Genomic DNA, 24,587 nt, shown 5'->3' on the forward strand with positions numbered 1-24,587 from the left:
TATACTTGATATGAATCAAATTATTGTTTCAAGCCAAAAAGACCTTGTTGCTCCAATAAAGATGTGATGATATGTTTAGAAAATGTAAAGTTCTAGGAATTTATCCTATGTAAATAGTCAAAAATGCCCACAAACATTTATATGTAAAAATAATTCACTGCAGATTGATTTATTAATAGCCAAAAATTAGAAAAAATCTAAATGTCAAAGAAAGGCAAATAATGGTTATAATAAATAATGGAGTCCACATAATGGAGTACTAAGCAACCATTAAAAATAATAAGCTAGATCTATATGTATTGATTGCAGGATATCCATGATAAATTGGGAGAAAAAAGAAAGCAATAGCTGTATATGATTTGTTGTTGAAAGTACTTATATATATAAATGCATATAAAAAAGTCTGAAAGAATATATACAAAATGGTTAACAATGTTTTGGTCACCTCTGTGGAAAGGGGATAGAAAAGGTCAGGGAGTGGAGACTTCTGGTGTGGTGGCATATGCCAGTAGTCCCAGCTACCTGGGAGGCTGAGGCAGGAAGACCAGTTGAGCCCAGGAAGGAGTTCAAGGCTGCAGTGAGCTATAACCACAGCTGTGAATAGCCACTGCACTCCAGCCTGGGCAGCATAATAAGATCTCATCTCTTAAAAAAATAAGAAAATTAAAAATTTTAAAATATTAAAAAGCAATGTAAAAATATCTAGATAGTACGATGATTATAGGTGTTTTATAAAATACTTTCCAGTACTTCTTAAATGTTCTGTCATGACTATATTACTTTTATCCTCCAAACAATATTATTTAAACAAATTAAGTGAAAAACATTAGTGGAAAATACATCCCTTCCTCAAACTGGGTAGACCCAGGAATGTAATGAAAACTTCCAACCCTCAGTTCAGAAAGTGCTTGGTTTATAGCAGTTCCTTTTTATTTCTAAAAATAATTCAAGATTTATAAGTAGTGGAGCAGTCAAATTTGGTTCACATTAAAAAATAATTCTATCCTGCTATGTAAGAGATTTCACTGTAACTTTATGCCATTTATTCAGTAAAGGCGGGAAGAATTGTATCATTATAAAAGTTTATTCAGGAGTTTCTCACTTGAGTACTCAACATGCCCTTGATTTTAATAATTCCTGTGGGACAGTAGCTAATGAAATACTTTTACATGCACTTACCGTGGAGAGTCTATTCCACTATCTCCTGCCATGCTGTGATTTTCTGTTCCTTCCAAGTGACTGTGTTCATGTTGGATATTCTGAGCCAACACTGGCACATGTGAAGTGCTGAAAAGTTCCAACTTTTGTGTGAGATGTTTTCTCATTTCCTGATTCTGAGGACTCTGACTCCAGCTAGCTGGTGTCTTTTCTGTGTCACCAAAAGAGTCTTGCAGGATTTCAGCTTCAGAACTGGCTTTTCTTGCACTATGGTAATCAAATATACTTCCATCAGCTGCTGAGGCCTGGACGCATGTAGCAACGCTGGGTTCTTCTTCATAGTTAAAACCAAACCGGGTCCCTGAATTTAGGCCACAGCTTTCAGCAGAGAAATTAGGTTTTTGGCTTTCCCCTGGGTTACTAAGCAACCTTGTGGGTTTGTAACATTCATTTCTTTTAAGCACCTGAGGCTCAAACCTATCCATTTTGCTGTTATACTCAGTCAGAGATCTTTCAGTCACTTTTTGTTTTCCTAAATGATTCCCCTTGCTTCCACCTGTAAAGGAATACTGAACGTGGCCAGGCAGCATTTGAGATAATTCATCATTCTCAGAAAACTCATCCTCCTCTAGGTATAATGAACTGCAGGCACCATCATCATCTTCCACTTCATTCTGATACAAGGCCTGGTCTTCGTCAGAAAGCCCTTCATTTTTTAGACTCTCTGTCTCTGCATCCTGGACAAATGCCTTTCTCATTAATTCTTCTGAATCTCTGTCTTCTCTCTTAGGTTGTCTCAAATGGTTCACACCAACTGGGTAATCCAAAAGGCTAAGATTTTGAAACTGGTGTATTGTCTTATCAATTAACCTGCAAGCAGAGGATGTTTGGTCTAAAGACGAGGAACCCTGTGATGACAGGCTATGCAGTGTTTCTTGGGTCTCCCCTAATTTGTCAAAGTCCCTCAAGACTTCAGGGATTACCTCATTTTCTCCACCACACACTTCATATCCCAACATGCTTTCCCTAAAGGAACAGCGTTTACCATTATTTTGCAAAACACTACATTGAGGGTAATTTAAGAGGTGATCTCTGAAGTCATCACTGATGGGTTTGACAGTAGAATGATTCACAAAAATGGACTCTGCTTTAAATTTATCATTACATTGTTCAGCATATGGCTGTTTGGCTTCACCATCAAAGATTCTTGAGGAATCCAAAGACCTTGACCTTTGGAAAGGCTTTTCCTTTGGTCCAGGCTGAGTGGGTTTTAGATCACTAGTCTTCTGAATGTTGTGCCTTTTGGTTATTAGGCTTCTTCGGTGAGACAAACCCTGGAAAGGATTACTGATTCGCTTTTTATAAATCAGATGGGAACCTAGCACTGTCAGATTCTCACCGTCTGCTTTCTCAACTACCTCTTCATTAGGGCTTTTAGTTCTAGGGGTGGGCTGTGTAGTAGGGAGCTTGGGATGTTTTTCCAGTTTAATGCTTCCTGGCTGAAGCTCACTTCCCTGATTCCTGGCTTTGTGTCTTTCCCTATGAGAACGGCCCCGCCCTCGAGGCTTTGCAGACCGACCCTGCCTTTTCTTAACTCTCTCTTTAGAAGGATAGTTTTGCCTGATTGTCAGCATATCAGTGGAAGTGCCCTGGCTGTTGTATTTTTTCTGTTCTTCGTATTTTTGCATTAGGACGGTGTGTTTGGTTAAGTTGTCAACAGTCAGAATGGGGTTAATTCGTTTGATTATCTCGTGTTCAACATCTCGAGGGATATTGTGCAAGCTATCCTCATCTCGCACAGGCCATTCTTCAGGTGGGAACTGAGCGGAGAAACTGCTGTGTTCTGTTTTGGGTTTTTCTTTTCTGGATATGCCACGCCACAAGAAACTAAAACCAAACTTCTTGCCTTTTTCTCTGTCTCTTGTGTACAGTAAAGGTTTGGTGCTCTCACAGATGTGATTCTCCTCAGATACTGAAACTGCCCCATTCTGTGCCCAAGGTTTGAATTCCCCAAGACGTTTCTGGCCTTTTCTAGTCACTGCTGCAGCAGTGGGTGGTTCCCGAACCTCCTGGGTGCACACGTCAGGGCAACACCGGCAAGACTGACAATGAGAAATGGGGACAGCATTCTCTTGGGTTGACTCTGAGCAGCTCTCCACGCTCACCAGATATGTCATGGAAGTTGGCATTGGGCGACTTTCTTCTGATAGGAAGACTCTCTTATTTTCCTGGGTGGTTGTGTTTGTAATGAAGTAAGTCTGAGGGGTAACTATGAAGTATCCTTCTCCAGTGTGATAAATCTTCCTTTCTTTAATCAGAGTTCCCAGAGTAGTGTAGAGAATATCTTGAGATGGAATTGCAATGCCTAAAACAAATAAGCATTTTAATGAGTGAAATCAGTCACTCAGAAATGACCACATATTTGCTTCATAAACCCAGAGCTGATTGTAACACTATTAATATGTCATTAAAATGCCAACAAAACACAAATAATATTCATAATTTACTTATAATAAGAATATAATTTGGCCCACACAAAGACACATGGCTAGGTTAATGGATGATAAATAGAAAAAAAATCTGAATTCACTCAAATACAAGCCCATTATAAATTTAAATTTTAACTGAGGAAAGCATTCTTGATGAATAAATATGAGAGTTTTGAACAACCACAGTCTCATAGCTTAAATATTAATAAGAATCTAAAGAAAAAATGAAAACCTGTCTGTGCTTGGATGAGGGCAAACTACCTAATACCTGGATATAATAGTTTTTCAAAGCAAAAGGTAACAAAATGATTTTAAAAGAAATTCCCTTTTCCAAATACCGGGGTTCAAAATTATATTATGAAAACAATGTTAAGAATGTTTGTATAAGAAAAATACTGGAAGAAAATATACCAGTATGTTAACATTGATTTCCTTTGGGCTGTGGTACTTTTCTATATTTTCTGGATTTTTCTACAATAAGTATATTCATTGTATAATGGGAAAAATAAAAAATATCCTTCTTTAATCATGCATTAGGATATCATGCAGCTATTAAAAGAATGAGATAAATGAATATATGCTGGTATGGAAAGATCTCTAAGATTTTTTTTCTGTGTTTTTATTTTGAGACAGGGTTTCACTCTGTCACCCAGGCTGGAGTATAGTGGCATCATCACAGCTCACTCAAACTCCTCAAACTCCTAGGCTCAAGCAGTCCTCCTGCCTCAACCTCCTGAGTAGCTGGAACAACGGGTGCACGCCACCACACCTGGCTAATTTTTCTATTTTTTGTAGAGACAGGGTCTTACTCTTGCTCAGGCTGGTCTCAAACTCCTGGCTTCAAGCAATCCTCCTGCCTTGACCTCCCAAAGTACTAGAATTACAGGCATGAGCCAGTGTGCCCCACCTCTAAGATATGTTTGTAAGTTAAAAAGGGAAAGGTACAGAAAGAATGTATAGAAAATCCAATTTATGTTATAAAAAAGGAGATATATATTCAAATACAATTTATGAAAGTATACATATAAAAAATAGCAGTTGTCACCTCTGGAAAGTGGGAATGAACTAATGGGAGGTGAGGGCAGACGAACTTTTCCTTTTTGTTTTTTGCCCTTCTCTCTACAGAGTCTGATCTATTTGATCACTATTCATGACTAGAAAAAAAAAAAGAGACTGATCTATTTATTTATTGCCATTAGCATTTATTTTTGAAAAAGTTCATCTGGAAAGCAAAAGAAATACCCTTATTAAATTTGTTGCTGCAAGACTTTTACTGGCGGGGTCTGATATAAGATTCTATAGATATAAGGTTCCATCGAAGGAACCTTATTCAACCCAGAAATTCCACTACTGGGTATCTACCCAAAGGAAAAGAAATCATTTTATCAAAAAGACACCTGCACTTGAATGTTTATTGCAGCACAATTCACAATTGCAAAGATGTGGAATCAACCCAAGTGCCCGTCAATTCATGAGTGGATTAACAAATTGTGGTGTAATATATATATATACACACACACACCATGGAGTACTACTTAGCCATAAAAAGAAATGAATTAATGTCTTTTGCAGCAATTTGGATGGAACTGGAGACCATTATCCTAAGTGAAGTATCTCAGGAATAGAAAAACAAGCACCACATGTACTCTCTAATAATTTGGAACTAATTTATGGGCACACAGGGGCACAGGGAGAAGTAAAGGTCATTGGAAGTCAAGAAGTGGGGAGGGAAGGAGGGGAGGGGCAAAAACCTACCTAACAGGTACAGTGAACACTATTTGGGTGATGGGCACAATAAAAGCTCTGACTTAAGCATTATAAAAGCTATCCATGTAACAAAAACATTTGTACTCCCTTAATAATTTAAAGTAAAAATAAATAAATAAAACCCAGGTGAATTTTATATATAAAGGATATCACCCAATTTACTTAGGTGTTCAAGATTATTTATAAATAGAAAACAAACACATGCAATGAACTGCAAATAGAGAAAAATGTATTACTCTACCTGCGTAATGTTTCATCAAATGCTCCAAAAGTGATTCCTGTGTTACTACAGTCTGAGCCGCATTCATATCTGATATGGCACAGCAAAGAACTTCAGCCAAAGGTACAAACTGAGATTGAGCTATTGGATTCATTTGCACTGGAAAGACATCACCTATATCAGAGATTTAAAAAAACGGGGGTATGATAAAGTTGATGTAGGATAAAATGTTTGGAATTAATGAATCAAGAATAAAGACGGAATAGTAGGTGGAACTGCTATTCTTTCATCAGTCTTTACTCAGAATCTGTTAACATGACAAGCACAATGATAGAAACTATGGCAGAAAAAGGTTTACATTATAGTCTCTACTTTTAAGAAGTCTAAAGTATCTGTCATCATTTTACAAGCAAGAGACACTGAGTTTCCATAAGAAAGTATAAAGTGCTATCAGAGTTCAGGAGGTCAGACAACGCTTATATAGCAGGTCACATCTTTCTAAGCATTTTTTCACATTAAATGTCTTGAGAAAGGTAGACAGGGGATTATTATTCCCTTACTAAAGATATATAAAGTTAGAGAAAGTTCAAGTAATTGTCCTAAGTCTAAAAGTAAGTTAAAGTGAGAGAAATAGGTCTTTTGACTCCTAATCTGGTATTTTCACCATTCCACACTTTTCCTGATTGGGATGATCAGGAAGATTTTAAGAAGGGCAGAAGTGTTTTCCAATTAGCAAGAAGACATGGAGCAAAACCATGGAAGGAGGGAAGCACAAGGCACATAAGAGCATGGATAGAGTCATCCTGGTTGGATAGAGTTTAAGGCTTATATAATAAGTACCAAAGTGGAAGATAAGGCTGGAAATGTAATCTAGGCTATATTATCTTTTCTCCTAGCCAACATTAGTTGTTACTAATTAAATGTTCTTCTTGACCTGCCATCACTCGGGTTGAGTTTTAGATTCAACATCCATGGGAACCCCTCAATCAATGGAAATGAAAGACTAGGACTCAGGAAAGAGATTTGGGAATCAACTAACAGAAATGAGATCTGAAGCTAAGGAGTAGAATAAATTCTTTAATACGACAGTAAAGAAAAGATGCCAAAGAACACCTAAGAGACTGCCTACACTTAAGAGATAGTAGGAAACAGGAATGCACAAAGGAGACAAAGACACATACCAAAAGTATAAGAAAAATGGGCTTCAAAAGAATAGCAAGTCAACAGTGTCAAATGCTTGAAAGAGATCAAAAGGGTTGAGGAAGGAGAAAAGCCATTGTATTTCTTGATTGGAAGGTGGCTGTTGGTGACTTTCAAGAAAACTGTTTTAGTAACAAGAAGACAGAAATTAAAGGTCAGATTCAAGGCAAGGGAGTTGGTAAGAAAAAAGTGAAGTTAATGGGTCTTCCTTCTAGAGCTGGGTTTTTCAACTTTGACACTTTTGACATTTGGGGTCAAATATATAAGAGTGACCAATGATCCCAGTATGCCCAGGATTGAGGTGTTTCCTGGGACACAGGACTTTGAGCGCCATAACTCTATAACTGGGAAAGTCACAGGCAAACTAGGATGGTTAGTCACCTAGCCAGATAATTTTGTTGTGGGGGACTGTCCTGTGCATTATGGAATGTTTAATACCATCCTGGCCTCTATCCACTAGATGCCAGTAGCATTCCCCACAGTTGCAGTAACCAAAAATGTCTACAGACATTGCCAAATGTCCCCTGGAGGGCAAAATCATCCCAGTTTGAAACCACTGTCCCAGACCATTTGTATGAGAAATCTGATTGTGGAAGGGGAGAAACAGATCACAAACCAGAAAGGGGGGTAGGATCAAATGAATACAACTGTGTGAGTATGTTGAGATTTTCTTAAAATAAGATCTCTGCTCCTTTGGATGCAAAAAGGAAGGGCTTAGTGGAGGTGATGGAAATGATCCTGGGAGCAAGATCAGTAAGACAGCAATATCCCAGAGAACAGGAAAAGGAATGTGTACCAAAGGCACAGGAAGGGAAGCTAGCTCAGAAATAAGGAGATGTTACTTCATCTGAGACTTGAAAACAGAGTAGAGGGTGGCAGAAGGCCAAAAATATATTGAGGCAGAGAAGGAAAAAAATGTTAGTACAGCAAGGTCATTTGATCTCTGTAAGTTAGTCAGGAAAGGATGGGAATGGGAGGAGGAAAAAATGGGAGGAATGGGGGATGGAGGGTGGAAAGTGTTTTTTTTGTTTGTTTGTTTTGTTGTTGTTGTTTTAAAGATGAGGTCTGGCTAGGTCTCCTGGGCTCAAGTGATCCTCCAGATCCTCCTGCCCCAGCCTCCTGAGTAGCTGGCAATACAGGTGCTTGTCACCACGCCCAGCTTAAGGAGCTATTCTTGAAGTACTAGGAAATAAAAAATGAATAAGAAGATTGTGAGGGAACCTTGAGTCTCAAGGTGATTTAAGCACTATTTCTGGCAGACAGGTGGCAGTTTGGAAGGGAAAAAGGGAGGCCAACGCATGCTTCTGACACTTCAATGTGCATATGAGAATCACCTGGGCATCTTGCTAAGGTGCAGATTCTGATTCAGAAGGTCTGAGGCAGAGCCCAGGATTCTGCATTTCTAACAACCTCCCAGGGGATGTTCATACTACAGGTCTGGGGGGTGGTAGAGGGTTAGGGTATTAATGACAACAAAGTTAAAGTAGCTGACCATTCAACAAATAAACATGGTCCTGAGGCTGGACGGGGAGTCAAGTGTAGCCAGAAGGAGGCTAAAGGATTCAGAAAACTTGACTATCCCCTGCACTTAACTCCCAGTGACAGTGGAGAAACCACTGGTTGTTGAGGGAGGAGAGAAGGTGACAGATTGGTGGGGTTTCATGAAGGGTTGAAACCAAAGCTGGTAGGTGGCCAATACTGTATTCTTTTTATATCTGCCTGAAAATAAAGGACTTCCATAAGGAAATCCATAAACAGTTTGCTACTTATACATCCCGTTGTTCTGTTCCCTTGTTCACTTAGGCTTCTCTATCTGGCATTGGAAGGTCACATCACAGGGTAGAATTGCTGTCTGCTTCTGCAGGATCTCCTCTTGCTGTGGCTGTGGCTGTCCAGCTGGGTGATGCTAAGAGGCCTATAGCATTCTGAGAAGCCAGGATGAATGGCTAATCAATTAATTAGCATTTCAAAGGGTGGCGACAGATAATGCCCTGAAACTCCCTGTCCAAGTGGGACATTAATTTACCTAAAACAAAATCTTCCTTGAAACTCAATGTCTGAGCTAAGGATAACAAGACTTTCTCCCTATCCTCACTCTTGGCCTTTCTTTTTTCTTTCCACCTCTGAGATTTACTTTCTTCTCTTTCATCTCCCTCCTCAACCAGACAAAATGTGAAACTAAAGTACAATTTTAAATATTTTTATGCTTCCTTAATATAACTTTATGTGCTTCATTAAAATAAGTGACTTTAATTAAACTTTTATATCTCTCTTCCTCACCTCCAAAAAAAAGGTTTTTCTCTTGTGTGTGATCTTGAATTGATTACCCGTCCCCACTGCATTGGACTAGAGGCCCTTAATTTTTAAAAAGGGGAAGAAAAGGGTTACCCCTCCTTGAAAGACAAAGGCTAGAAGTGCAGGCAAAACCTAAAAAGACTTTGCTCAACTGCACAGTACCCATTCAAGCCTCGCCTCACCTTTTCCCTAAACCCAGGCACTCTGAACTTCGAGACGGGGTGGGGAAGGACACTGAAAAGGAAGAGCAGAGTGGCTGGACAAGTCGGTGTGCTGCTGTCTGGTGTCCCTGCTGCACCCACCTGCCATGGCTGCCCAAGTCTGTCCTGTGCTCCCACTGTGCCTTTGGGCTAGAAGTGAAGCAACCCATTTTCTAGTTCAATACTTAAGTATGTTTCCTCTTTTCATAGGAAAACCAATAGTCAAAATTGATTTTTCCTGGGCTGGGGGAGAGGTGTCTGGGGCTTCCTATACATTTGTTTGTAACCTCCTGTGAATCTGTAATTATTTCAAAATAAAAGTGAAAATACAGATCTTTCAGAAAGTGTTACTTTTAATTAACTTCTCGGAACTTTTTTCTTACTGTTTTAAAATCCCAAACAACTTTTTTAAAAGAACCCTCACACTGCTTGCCAAATCTAAAAATACTCTTAGAAAATTTATTTCTAATTTCTACCATGGTGTTGGGATGGGTATTTTAAAAGAGTAAACAAATGTACTACCAACTAGGAAGACTAATTGCCTTTTTTTCCCTCCTTAAAATTAATGCAACTATATGTAAACAGCACGTTAGAGGATACCTTAAATCGCTTTTAACCTCTGTGGTGGAGCTCCCTCTAGGCAAAGCCTACAAAAAATTAGTTTCTCGGTACATTTCCTTCAGAGCCATTGCTAAGATACGTCCTTCAGGTGCATAAATCATCAGGACCTTTCTTTGTGCAGGAAAGCAGAGTGAACCCTGCCATGAGAACACTAACGACAGATGTGGAAATCATTTTCAAGCTACAGCCATAGTCTGTTTCAGTTACTTTTTCACTCCTTTGGTTTTGGAATACATAACTCTTGGAGAGTTTTCCACCAAAAATTAACTTTCTATGCAGAAGTTTCCACTTATAGATATTATAGATGTAACCAGATTTCACAATAAGAGAAGGCCAGCCCTTTGGCTTTGTCTTCAACCACTATGGAGTAAATTGAAGAGTACCCTTAAGTGTAGGCCTGCCATGGACCTTTGACCCTTGATCTGGGGCAGGAATTAGAAGGCTAAGGAGAGACTGGGAGCCAGAGAGTAAACAGTTGACAACAATGTTCCCTCTGTTTACACAGTCTTGTACTCTTGTGTGCCTCAGAAATGGAAAAAGTGCTTAAGCTGCAAGACTGGTTTCACAAAAAATACCAACAAAGTAGAACCATATAGATGAGGCTATTTGTGCCTGCTACATTTTCCACAAAGGGTTTTTGTTCTTCATTTATCAATTTCATGGTCTACTCCAAAAGGATTTAATTGGTGTATAATTTTTTTTTTTTAATTTCCAAGTCATGATGAAAGCAAAGGATGAGTTTAAAAGCAATTTTTTTTTGAGACAGAGTCTCACTCTGTCATCCCGGCTAGAGTACAGTGACATCATCATAGCTCACTGCAACCTCAAACTCCTGGGCTCAAGAGATCCTCCTGCCTCAGCTTCCTGAGTAGCTGGGGCTCCAGGTGCACGCCACCATGGCTGGCTAATTTTTTGTATTTTTAGTAGAGCTCAAGCAATCTTCCTGCCTCGGCCTCCAGCTCCCAGAGTGTTAGGATTATAGGTGTCAGCCACCACACTGGGCCAAAAGCAATTATTCTTTTAAAAGTCCACTTTTTGAGGCCAAAAATAAATAAATAAATAAAAAATAACAGTGCAAGGCAAATTCAATGTATGTAGCATGTGGATGCCCAATCAGCAAAGGAAACTATTGAGCTCTTCACTATCAAAAGCTGATGACATCCAATAAAGTCCAGGGCAGGCGTTCCTGGCTGACAATCCCAGAATCAGCCTCCTGCAGGATGGACATAGATTCATATAACCCCAGGCAATCAGTCCCTTTCCCCCACTCTCCCCTGGTGCCTAATGACAGTGCCCTAGAAAGGCCCTGGCCAGTAGGATCAGACCCTTGGGAGAGTGTGACTTGCTCTTGGAGCTGGTGACAATAGCTCAACAATAGTCCTATTCAATCCAAGACTTCATCAAAGTTCTGAGGAAAACAGGTTGTTTCTTTATGCAAGAACACAGAGGCCCTCTCCGCAAGCCTCAGGTGGAAGGTCTCTAGAATACCCTATCCTGGCTGTTTTCTATGAGCAAAAAAAGTGGCTCAAAGAGACATTTCCTGGCTAGTGCAGAAGGTGTGAATACTCATACCCCAATGTAAGATATCAAGAGGAATGCCTGTGACAAATTCAGACACAGTGAGATTGCCTTTCACCAGACTGACCCAGCAGGGCAGCTGGAGGGACCAAGCAAGCCCTCCCCAAGAACTGTGGTACTGGAGAAATCGTCAGCCAGGACCGTAGACTCCTAAAATTTGCCAGTCACAGATTATCAGTGGGCAGCTTTAGTAAAATTAAAATAAGCCTAAACTTGGCACTCTTCTAAGTGGGAAAGTCGGCGTCAGCATACTTGTGAAGTCATTTTTCCCAGGGATGGTGGGTGCAAAGAGCACAGGCCAATGGGAGTGTGACTGTGACAAGGCCCAACACCCCGAGAAAAGGTCTGACACGGGGCAGCAATGCCAGGGTTCAAAGAGCACATTCATGCCATGTCTTGCAGGTGATTAAAAATCAGTTTAAGGTGAGGTTTGGTATCTTAAGCATTTTAGAGGAAACACAGCCAGACACATAGAAAGCTTGTGACCTCGGGTCACCAAGTAAAAAAAGGTAGACCCAAAATCACTATAATCTGCCTGGTCCAATCCTGTGTTTGCTCTGTCCACTGAGGACACCCTGGAAGTAAACGCATCTTTATCAAAACTGAGTGTATTTATTTTGATATCTGAATGCTTAAGTAAAATTTTAGGGACAAAATTAAAGTTTTACATAAAAACTGTACCTTTAAGGGAAAAAAATTAACTACCATGCTTATTTTACATTTATCTTACATTTTTTAAGGAACCTGAACAAATTCCAAGAGGGATCTGGAATTTAAATTCTGACGTTTTGATTTGAGACGCTTGAATCTGATTTTATTTAAGGTCCATAAGAGACTGTGCTAACAAATAGGCAAAAAAGAGGAAAGATTTCTTTGGAAATTTGGAAAGCATGCACATCCACACTTTTTTGTGTCATACTAAAACATGAATTGTCATAGAATTAAATTCTAGGCAAAACTAATCCTAATATTACTTATTTCATATTTAAAACACAAACCTTACTATAAAAACAGTCTCTATACAAATGTGTTTATGGACTCTGTGCCAGGCAGTCTGCCAGAAATTCATGCATTATTGACCTTCAAGTGGTTTAACTGAGCCGTTCTAACTCAGCTAATTACCCGGACACATGAAATCGGAGACCATCTTTTTGGGCGCCTGTATTGAATCACACTGTGGGAAAGGTATCTTCTATGTGCATTAGAGATGACAATAGAGTATGAATACAACAGCCTGCAAATACACTCAAGTTTAATAAAAAAGGATGTTTTGTTCAAAGTAATCCAAGAAGCTTCCTTGATTTTTAAACCGTTCTTTTATCCAGTACAGAATTTCCACCAAATTTTTTTTAACATTAAAATTAATCCTGCACTTTTAAAAATGAAAGCATTTTGTAACAACATGCTCCTCATCAGAGATAAGATGCTGTGCAAAAGCTTCGAAGGTTTTAAATAATTAGGTCTATTGTGCTATAACATCAAATAGCTTCAGAAAATCAAACGAAATGGAAACAAAAAGAAGAAAAGTTTCAGGCCAGCAAAACCAAGCCCCTTTCCAGGTCTCCCTTTTATTTAGGTAAAGTAAAAGAATGCAAACACTTTCCTCCACATTTAGAAACAAAAGAGTACCAAGACTCAGAACCTGGCTATAGATCTAAGGATAATTGGGTTATCTGCCATGGAAGGTGAAATTCTTTCTCAAGCACCGTGATGTTTATTTTGGACTCCTAGACAAATAGCTCCCTTCTGGGACATGCCCTCTGCTGAAAAAGCTAAAGGCTTCCCTTGAAAGCCTGGGCTACTCAACAGTAGGAGCCTTTAGTAATATCTTCTTTAATAATCACATTTCAACCTGTCAGGATTTTGTGAATTAGCAGCCTCCGTCTTTCCAAGTGATATATCCACTAATATCCACACTATCAGTTGAGTCACAGAGGCCCTGGACCAATTATAACAGACCTCATGATTTGGTTGTCAGACAACACATAGAAACAGAGAAGACTGAAGTGACTCAAACCAGTTGGTTTTCAAAAAACATTAAAATGATTCACACTCAGCCCAAAGCCCTTCAGGCCCTGAGGTACCTTTGCCTAAACACTTTTCCCTTCAAGACTTCCACTCTGAAAACAAAAAAAAAAAAAAAAGAGAAGGAAGACTTCCACTCTGGATATGTTACTGACTCTATCCGAGTGTGTTAGTTTTCAATGGTTGCCGAAATCAATTATTGCAAATTCGGGGGCTTCAAACAACACAAATTTATTATCTCACAGTCTATAGGTCAGAAGTCTGGGCAGCTTGACTGGTTCCTCTGCTCTGGTCTCAGAGCCAAAATCAGAGTGGTGGTCAGCCCGAGCTCTTTTCTGGAGACTCGAGGGGGAGAATCTGTTTCCGCACTCATTCTGGTCCTTGGCAGAATTCAGTTCCTTATGGTTGTAGGACTGAGGACTGAGGTTCCCATTCCTGTGAAGGCTGTCAGATGGGAGCCTCTCTCAGCACCTTAAAGCCACCTGCATTTGTCATCAGGTTGCCCCCTTTTTCCTCAAAAACAGCACTGAATGCCTCTCACACTCTGATTCTCTTTGACGCCCTTCTGTTGTGTCACTTCTGCTTCTAGCCACAGAAAATTCTCTGCTTTTAAGAGCTCCTGTGACTGGACTGGGCCCACCCAGAGAATCCAGAATAATCTCCCTAACTTAATGTCCATAACCTAATTACATCTGCAAAGTCCCTCAGGATGTGGGCATCTTTGGGGGACCATCCCACTTACTACACCAGCTATAAGGGTTGGGGGCAAGGAATAGCTAAGGAGAGAGGTACAGCTTATAAAAACGGTTACAGCAGGAGAACATCCTTTCTTTGCCCTACAGGAAAACCTGGGGAGATTAGAGGTAACTTTTCTTCCCAAGATTCTGGAGGCCACACAAACAAATGACAGTGACTGGCAGCTCATCTCTGTCAGTCAGGTGGTGAATATAAAATGCCATTGTACAAAGCTGGGGGGAAAAAAATCCAGCACCAAAGTTGTTATTTGAATAATAGGTAAATAAATGTTCCTTATGATGTTTTTCAAAGCTGTCCTTTCTATTCACATAGTCCTCACATCACAAATGCACCCCACACTGGGAGTCGAGCGATATGAACAAGGTACTAGGGCTCTAATCCAGATTCTGCTACGTGGCACTGAGTAAGCCAACACTCTTCTCTGGGTCTCAATTTCCTTGCCTCTGTGTGTGGGACTGAGCTAGCAGTCCCAAAAATGTGTTCTGTGCAACATTCATTCCATGAAATGCTCTGCAAGAAAAAGGGTCCCCAAGGCCAAATGTTTGAGAAATGCTACTTGGAGTCACAGTAGTATTGTTAAAGGCTCTGGAAATGTCTGTAAGGAGCAACAACCTAGCTTATTTAACCCAATGTTTTCTGATCATATTTGACAACAAACTCCTCAATGTGACTTTCCTCCATTCAAACTGGCCTCTCCCTGGATAGTCTGGACCTTCCCATATCTGTGACCTTGTCCCTATGGCCTTCACCTACAGCATTCATCCCCGTACCTCAGTGTTTCAAAATCCTCCCTGTCATTTAAGACTGACTCAAATGCTGAGTGACTCTACCATGAATATTCTCTGAGCCCACTGGCTGGAAATATATTCTCCTTCTTCACATGTGCCACTTAAGAAATATTTCATGAGTGGCCACCAAGGTTTGTCATTAGGCACTCATAGTACACTGACATTATAATGGCACAGTCACTCAATCATTCCTTATCCAGCAAATATTTATTGAGTATCTACTATATGCCAGTTACCAAGGTTACAATAGCGAACAGGACACAGTCCTGGCCCTCAAGGGCTTCAATTCTAGTGGAAGGAGCAAAGGTTGGAGGCAACATAACCCAATCTAAGGGCTATAATTGGGAGGACTGAGACTCAGTATTCTTGGGTCCCCTGCCTGAATACTGTTCTTACAAGTCTGTGGACATCTGGGCAGGACCATCATGAGGAAGAAGAGCCAGATTTATCCCCGTGGGGCTCTGGGTACTAAGACAACATAGGATAATAAAGAGAGTGCTGGAATTGGTCAGGCAGACCTGGGCTCAAATTCTCCACTTCCACTTACTGTGCACTCTTTGCATATTAATTAGTGACCTCAACAGTTTAAGATGAATAACAGCACCTGGCTCAAAGGTTATTGTGGGAAGACATTTGAAAATAGCTGGAATAAGATTTGACATGTTAGTCTTTCCACCGATATGAGCAGTCTTTAACTTTTCTTCCCAAGTTAGGTATATGAACTTGATTATCCTTTGTTCCATGTCATTATTGGTACTCCGAATTTTTCCTGTAGGGACCTGGTTGGGCCAGTGGATGGATTTCTTGGCCAATCTGTGATGAGGCGCAGTAATCACTATAGCTCTGTGAGCCACAGTGAAGCCATCTTGTGTACAGGCTCACTGCTGCTGTGTAATTCATGAGCCCGTGACCTATGAGCTGGGAAAGTACAGGAAAAATAAAGTGACTAACTTGTAATTAATTGTTTAAAATCACTAAGTGTATATAGTTAAATTTTACTATGCTTGGGAAATGTTCCTTGACTCAACTGATGCTATCCGCTTCTGTGAACTTGCTTGCGTATAAAGTATAATCGAAACAGGTGGTCTGGGGCTGGTCCCAGGCCCCTTGATAATGGAATTTATTGCAAAACTGATTTCACCTTGTGTACTCAGAGTCACATAAGACCCCAATATAGAATAATATAAAAACCCTTCCTCTTTTCTGGTTGAGTGCTGCTCTCTGTGCCGCCACCTTTGGCAGTGCAGAGGGTAGTCGCTGGCCAGCTAATAAAGACTCCTAATTTGGCTCAATTCGACTTTCAAGTGGTCATTTTCTCGCGTTCTAAACCATAACACAATCTTGACTTTTCCTTTCCCAACTCCCATAACCTATTTGACCAGACACCAGTCCTGACCATGACCTTCTGCTCACCTGGAAAGAAACAATTTATATGCTGGCAAAGCCTACTGCTAGCCCTTCTTTGCTTCTGAGAGGCATAACTTCATAGTCCATCCTATCCAGTGACATTTTATTGTGACCCCTTGTGGCAGATAACATAAATTGGCGCATTCAATACATGTTCCCGATCTCCTTTTCCCTTGCCTTCCTCTAGTGTGGAAGCAAGAAAGTTTAATAGTCAATTTCCCAGCCTCACTTAAAACTAGCACACGTGTGACATAATTGTGGTCAATGAGACTTTTTTTTAAAAGCCTCTTCATTCATCTTTTATCCTTTCTTCCTTGATTCTTTCTTCCTGCTTAGATCTTAAAGAGGATGCAGCCATCTTGTGACCATGAGGTGGTGGGCACAATGTCAAAAGGCCACCCTCCAAGGCAGGCACAGCAGAAAGAAAGTGCAAGCCCAGATCTCTGACAGCCTTGCTGTGCTGTGCTTGCTCCAAGTGACCTACTTCTAAACTTCCTGCGATGTGAGACAAACTATCCCTCATTTGTGCAAGGCATTTTTAGAGGGCTGCAACAAAACACATTTCTAACTAAAATACCTAGTCAAAGACATCTGACATTTATTGTCTCATTTTTTCGACTTTGAGCAAATGTTTGTCTTGCCAAGGGCTTGATTAAAGATTTTAGATCTGGCAACCAGTAGATGCTTTTTTTCAACACCTTAATTGCCAGAAGCTAGAATGCCACGCTGATGGGTATGTGCAGAAGTGGTATCGGGGCTCCTGCTGCTTTACCCGTGTCGCATCAGGTCTAGGAATGCAGAAGCTTGGGGATGAGGCACCGAAGCTTCCTCTAGTCCTGCTAGTTTTTACCTGCTTGGGGAAATCTGTACTGAAAAGGTAACAATAGGCACTCTCTTGGATGAGGAAGGATTTCCTTACTGCATGTAGAAATCACAGAGGGGACGATAAGAACCGTCACAGCTGTTCACAGAACAGTGCACTCTCAACATGGGTGTCTACAGTTACAGCCCTGAAAACAGGATGCCTTTCAGTGGCTCCTGAAAGGAAGTCTGGTGAAATGAAGACAATAAGCCAGCATCACCTTAGCATCAGTACTGGATTAACTCAGGACTTAAAGAGGCAAATACTGACTAACCTCATTTCTATTTCAGAAGTGGGTAAACCCTGCCATTTGTTGAAGAAAGTTGCCTTCCATCTCAAAAGAGCCTGAACCCACCCAGGCCCCAGGTCTCTGTGGCTGGGTCATCCTGGAGGTGGATTAAGCCCAGCAGAGGCCTCCTGCTCCAAGAGGACTGGGGCTCTGTGGTGACAAGAGCTGGAGACGGCTCCTCTTTGCGTCACAAGATAAACACCCCTTATGCTATCTTCTACCCCAGACCATACTCATATACACATGCCCGTGCCTCTCCTGCTGATGGAGGTGGGGGTCAGGTGACCCAGAATAATGAGCAGGAGCTGCCCCAGAGTCCAGGGAGGCCTTTGCATGTCCACAGGTGCCTCTTCGTGCCCCCTCAGCGGGGCTGCCCTGCCCTGTCGGACGCCCTCTCTCCCAGCCTCTGAACTGCTAGCGCCCCAATCTGAAAAGCATCACTGAGTTTCTGCATCAATGGTCTCTTTCAGTCTCCAGACTGTCTGCTGTGCTCCCACTGCTTTCAAGTTGATTACAGACTCTTTTGGCCTCTGAAATATTAACTTTAAAAGACAAAAGCCACTTCAGTAAATGTAGTTTTACTAAAAAGCATTTCCAGCCTGTTAGAAATTTTTAAGACACAAACTGTTCAACTTTAAGACTGTGAATTCCCTTTTCTTCAGCATAGAAGGCTTCATGTAACATCTGGGCAGATGTTGATTGCATCTCAGCAGGACTTCAGCATATTTTCACAAGGTCTCTCCCTTACAAATCAAATATAAAGGTCACAACCCCTGAGAAATCTTAAGAGAGGCTGTATAGGTCAGCGGCTCTCATCTCTGGATCTCTGCATCGATTGCTGCTTCTAGGAGCAACCTACTTCACACTAAGCCATCCATCACTGCACCTTTGACCCGGCCATCCAGAAGGTTTTCTCAGTGTGTCTAGGCAGAGCCTGCTAGGTCCATCTGCGGAGGTTATCTGACCTCCGCCTTGGCCTTGCACACTGACATGGCTCCCCAACCCACTCCAGACAAGCACTCGTACTGTTTTCCTCTCTCTTGGGCTTCAGCCAAAAAAGGAGCCCCAACATCTCGTTTAAATACACTCGCTTCCTAGCTTATTGCTTCCCTAGCCCCCTCTTCCTCCTTTTTAGGCACCTAAGACTGACATTCTCCATTTACTCATGAAATATCCCCTCTTCCAAGTGCCTACAGACAGCACTCCCACTCCTGAAGGTCTTCTCAACTCCAGCTCACTTCACTAGCCCTCATGCCCTGGCCACCTCCTCCCCTTCCTACCTCCACCTCAGGCTTTTTCCTGGCTGCCCAGTGCATGGTGCCTCAGCTCCAATTTCAGGGGGCAAAGCCAATTCCTGTGAGCCTAGAGCCACATAGACTGCTGGGTCATGACTCCTGTACCTGTCCTGCTTCTGCTGTGGTCTAATGGGGCAATTGTTAGCAAGAGAAGCAGAATCTTTGCCTTTGAAGGATCGGGGTGTTTTTGATGTGTCACTGAAAACTTGAGATGTTCAGCTAAGTTATTTTACAACTGTATAATGAGAGACTCTAGAGAGATTTACCTAACTCTGAAGGTGTGTTTATATTTCAAGGGAAAATGAGGCCCAAGACCTTGGAGACATGTCTAGGTCATAAAAACTGGAGCCACCAGGGCCAATCTGGTTCCTGGAAAATGTATTTATATTCCAAAAGGTTAAAGGGAAAACCCAAGTTCTTTTCCATTCTGTCTCCAAGCAGCAAAAAATTTTCCTCCCTCCTTTTAGAAGAGGAGAAGGAAGCAGTTGCCTTTTTCTCCTGAATATAAACAAAGAAAATCTATTTTTCTCTGTCCCTTACCTGTGGTGTATCTGCCCACTCAAGCCGGAGATTTTTCCATCTGGCTTTCATCATGCCACCTTGGGGTAAGCACTGGAGCAGGGGGTGCCCACACAGTTGCAATCATTCACACGATATTATGTTATCTTAGTATGTAAATAACTAATCTGTCTCTGACCCAGAACACCTCCTGTGTGCATTCAGAATAAAATTAATAAAGATGAATATTAAAAGCTCAACAGTTGTGGCAGCAAGGATGATGGAGTCTTATTTGTCACACGGTTTACGGATGAGAGCCCTGTGGCTGGCTGGCAGGATTTGAGCAATATCCATGGGAAAGCAGCACAGACCTACTGAAAGGACTGGGAAGTCTGTTAGCCAGGGATTAGGATACAGGCTTGGAAAATGCACCCCAAATGGTACTGTTCATTTTGCTCTCCCCTGCAGGTGGTAGGGGAAGGGGTCCAGGAATTCTTGGAGGTGGCCTTTAGGTGGGATAAAAAGTTTCCGTTGCTCTGTCCTACAAGGGAGACGAGAGTAGGTTCATTAGCTTCCACAGCCAGAGCGGCTCTAGGAGGACTGCAGAACCAAGATAGTCCACACACAGAATGTGTCTGGCTTACTTTCTCTGCTCCCCACTGTCCTTACTTCCCTCGCTACCCCAGCCCGTCTTCCTTTCCCAGGAGGCACTGCACTAGTCCCCTCACACAGGGGAAATGGGAGTGGAGGGGAGAAATTCGAATGCTGATGGTTCTGCTGGATGCTAGCAACCATGTGCCCACATGGAGAAGGGACATGGAACCTGGGGAGATGGAGATGCTGAGGAATATGGAGTGAAACCTCCATGAGGGGCAGAAGGAGTCCTGGAGCCTTCTCTCACAAGGGCCATACGGGGTGAAGGAGAGCTCTAAAATACCACCCTGTTGCCTACATTTCGCCTCCCTTTTTGCATTTCCTCCAGGAGGGAGGAAACAGCTTCTGCCTGCAGCTGTGATTTTGTCTCTGTAAATGCTGGGTTTAACTGTTCGGGGGTTTACTTTGCTGTGGGGAGAAAAGAGGAGTTTTAAAACAGCTTTGTACTGTTTTCTGTGCTACTGTGTCTAAATGTATGGCAGAAACTGATTTGGATGTTATATGCTTGTCATAAGTGCTAAAGAGGGACTGTCCCATCAGGGAAGCTGCAAAGAGTGAATCAATGTCTTTGCTGTTGCCACCTGTGGGTGGGATGAATGCCTCTTACCCCTGGGGTTCTGGAGGTAATCAGAAAACCTCTGGCTTCTTACTACTAATGGAAGCCTAAAATCTTATCAGACGCAAGGTGTGGGAGAGATTTTTGCCCTTCTGTTTGCCTAAAAAAGGCACTATCCCAAAAGAGCACAGAAAGGGAGCGGTTTCCAGATTGAGGTACACTTTTGGGAGTTTTGGTAATGGTTACTAGAAACATGTCTTTTTGAAAAGGGGCCCTTAAGCTTGCTAATGAGCTCTGGTGGAAATCAGATGTGCCCATTTTTGGGGCAGGTCAACCAGGTCTCTGTGACTGACAGGAGTGAAAAGAACTTCTTTAAAAATCCTCACTAGAAAGGCCGAGCTAGCCAGGCAGCCTCTCAGCTTTGCATGAGAAAGGGGCAGCTATCTCCATCTGCTGCCCGAAGCAAGGAAAAGCCAAGGGATCAGGGCAATCCTAGATTCCCAGGTTTCCCCCAATTGCCTGGGCCTGGCTCATCCATGCCTGTTGTAGTTTCAGGAATCCTAAACTGAAAACAAGTGTGTGGTCGCCCTGCTCAGTGAGCAGGACTCAGACTCTGAGACTGTTGAAAAACACCCCTTTGTGGGGCCATGAGCTGTGGAAGGAATCGTGGATGCTGGGGACCTGTCTGGATTGCACAAACATGCCCATGGAAAAGGCTGTTCTCTGATGAGGCCACTGCTGACAGAGCCTGACTCTTCCCTGGTGGAATTTCTATCCAAAGCTGCAAGGCAGAGAAGATCAAATGGCAAGAAGCATGGTCCCTCTGCCCACTCTGGGTAGACTGAGTCAGGTGGGACTTTGGGCCTCCTCTCGGGGAGATCTCATTGCTATTGGCTTTTTGTGTTTGGCCTTTCTGACTTGTGCAGTCTGGCAAGTTGTGCCTTTTCTGGTTCTGGCAGAGGTCATCAACAATCAGCTAGCGGCTAGCATGACTCAATTCCCTCACCTTTCTCCTGGTACACACACCTCAGGAAGGCAGTCTGATTATTCAGTGCAGCTGTCACCAGAGAGGGCTGATCCTCTCTCTAGGCCTTTCACTGGGTCATAATCAGGACGAGAAAGGCAACAGAGATCCATTTGGAAAACTTTTTAAAATTTAGAATTCCAATGCAAATCAAAACCACAATGAGATATCACTTAACTCTAGTGAGAATGGCCTTTATCAAAAAGTCCCAAAGCAATACATGTTGGCGAGAGACAGGAACACTCATACACTGCTGGTGGGACTGCAAACTAGTGCAACCCCTGTGGAAAGCAATATGGAGATACCTTAAACAGATTCAAGTAGACTTACCATTCGATCCAGCAATCCCATTATTGGGCATCTACCCAAGAGAACAAAAGTCATTCTATAAAAAAGACACCTGCACCCGAATGTTTATAGCAGCACAATTCACAATTGCAAAGATGTGGAAACAACCCAAACGCCCATCAATACATGAGTGGATTAGTAAATTGTGGTATATGTATACCTTGGAGTATTACTCAGCTATAAGAAATAACGGTGATATGGAATCTCTTTTGTTCTCCTGGAGAGAGTTGGAACCCATTCTATTAAGTGAAGTATCCCAAGAATGGAAAAATAAGCACCACATGTACTCACCAGCAAATTGGTTTCCCTGATCATCACCTAAGTGCACATTTGGGAATAACACCAATTGGGTGTCGGACAGATGTAGGGGGTGGGGGGAGGGGATGGGTGTATACCTACATAATGGGTGCGATGCGCACTGTCTGGGGAATGGACACGCTTGAAGCTCTGACTCGGGGGGCTGGGGGGGCATGGGCAATATACATAACCTGAACTTTTGTACCCCCATAATAAGCTGAAATTTAAAAAAAAATTTAGAATTCCCTGACCATTCTTCTGGGCACTATGTATTTCCCCCCTCCCCTAACACTAATCCCAAATCAGCTTGCCTGAAAGGGGTTTTAAGAGATTCAGACTTAAATAAATCTCTTTAAATTGTGTGAAAATCTTCTGTAAAGATGCTTTGTCTCTGTTGTACCCAAACCTTCTAGACAAAAAGTCTAGATGAGAGTGGAGAAGAACACAAAAAATCGGAAGTTATAATAATGATTCACAATGATTTTGTAACAATGGAGGGAAAGCAAAAAGCAAGGCCCCCAGGGAAGGAAAACTTTCCACCATGGGGTTGGGGTGGGAGGGGGATTAATGACCTTTGTTCCGCAGAATCTGCTCCCGGAAGGAAAGCCCTCCCACCCTGCTGCCCTGTGCCCCTCTTCCTAACTGCTTTGCTGGCTGCAGTGATCACTTTGAGTTCGAACTAATAGCTGACCATACTATTCCTACCTGAAAGCTCTGACCACAGACAGTATGGGATGGTCCCAGCTCCTGCATGTTCCAACCAGAACACCTCCTGATGTCATCCATGCATTGAGACAGATGAGCTGGTGTCATGAGCAAGCAGGACTGCTGGAAACTGACTACCTCCAGGCTGTCCCTCAGAAAACAAGAACTGAACTGACCAGGATTATTTGGAATGAAGTAGGGGACCCCAAAACTTATCAGCTGATGAGAGATGAGAGGCCACATTAAGAGTCCTGCCCACTTGTGCTGCCTAATGCAGGTATGTCCCACTTGGGGGCCCTAACAATTATAAACTCTGTTGTGCCCTGTGTGCCCTCTGTGGTTGTGTGTATGAAAGGCAGGCATTAACTTAACTCTGGTGAAAACACTGATTTATACCTAGAGGTGGTTACCAGAAACATTCAAGTGTTTAAAGAAAATGCCCAGGTAGACCAAGTAGCTCTTAGACACATACTCTGTGGGCAACGTACCTACAATGACAGTTATGCCATTAGAAAAGTGGTATGAAATTCTACGGAAGACAGAATTTGCTAGATTTCTTCCTTGCAGCCCATGGCAAAGTCTACCCAAATTATTAATATATCCAGCTATGCCTTGGGCCAGATTAATACAGAAACTTGAGGAAGCCACTAGGCTTTCTAAGGTAGACCTTTGTAGTAAATGAGACTTATTCAACTGACTAAAACCAGAAGCCTTGGAGGACAAAGCTAAGACCAATACAGTGGGTTGACCTCATCCTGCCCTTGGAGTTCTGCAGGCAAGAGCTGGATAGGTGCTATTTAAGACAAACCCAAAGGATTTGGTCTTAGCACCTGTAGGTCAAATTAAAACAAAATGACCAATGCAGTGACATATTATGGAAAATTTACTAGTGGCCAACTATGGAGAAATGCAAAAGGTGGAATGATGGGAGTGTAGAGTAAGTAGGTTTGTGTTTCTGCACAGTTGGGGCTTTCTGAATAAATTTCACTGAAAACAGGATCCTGGGCTAAAAGCAAGCCTTGGAAAATTAATTTACAACTGTATAGATGGAGAACTCAAGGTAGATTTACCAAACTCTGGAGGTATGTGTTTATATTTCAAGGGAAAATGAGGCCCAGGACATTGGAGACATCTCTAGGTCAGAAAGCTGGAGCCACCAGGGCTTATCTGACCCCTGGAGAGATGTTTTACATTCCAAGGTTAGAGAACCCAGAATCCTTTCCATCCATTCTACAAAGAGCAAAGGATTTTTTTTGTCCCCTTTGGGAAGGGGAGGGAGAGGTAATTCCCTTTTTCCTGTGTATAAGCAGAGAGAATTTTTGTCAGTCCTAGGCATATGGCACGTCCAGCCACTTGTGTGGGAGGTTTTCCCATCTGCTTTTCATGGCATCATCCCAGGGCTGACACAGTTATGTAATAATTAATCTGGTCCCACCACAGGTTGTCCGTGTGAGAAGCTCTGTGGACCCACTCCTCAGCAAAACAACGCTGGCAAAACCTATTTAAAAAACAACCATTTAAAGTCTCTGGAAATCGTTTTATGGGCATTTGCCAA

At 42.0% G+C, this 24,587-nt stretch overlaps 1 protein-coding gene across 3 annotated transcripts in view; it reads right to left on the reverse strand.

Annotated features, from left to right (window-relative positions):
* The window catches only part of STOX1 (storkhead box 1), a 59,265-nt gene that overhangs the window by 1,982 nt on the left and 32,696 nt on the right, over nt 1–24,587 (reverse strand). Inside the window, exons 2-3 of one of the 3 annotated variants that reach the window (XM_069460656.1) lie at nt 5,656–5,808; nt 3,324–3,523 (exon numbers count right to left, since the gene is read on the reverse strand). In XM_069460656.1, the coding sequence (XP_069316757.1) occupies nt 3,324–3,523; nt 5,656–5,808 (353 nt within the window). Of the gene's footprint in view, nt 1–1,179; nt 3,524–5,655; nt 5,809–24,587 lie in introns of all 3 variants that reach the window. The other 2 variants (XM_069460655.1, XM_069460657.1) reach the window with 2 other exon arrangements.

This window comes from Eulemur rufifrons, chromosome 28 (assembly GCF_041146395.1).
Source record: "Eulemur rufifrons isolate Redbay chromosome 28, OSU_ERuf_1, whole genome shotgun sequence".
In the NCBI taxonomy this organism is placed as follows: domain Eukaryota; kingdom Metazoa; phylum Chordata; class Mammalia; order Primates; family Lemuridae; genus Eulemur; species Eulemur rufifrons.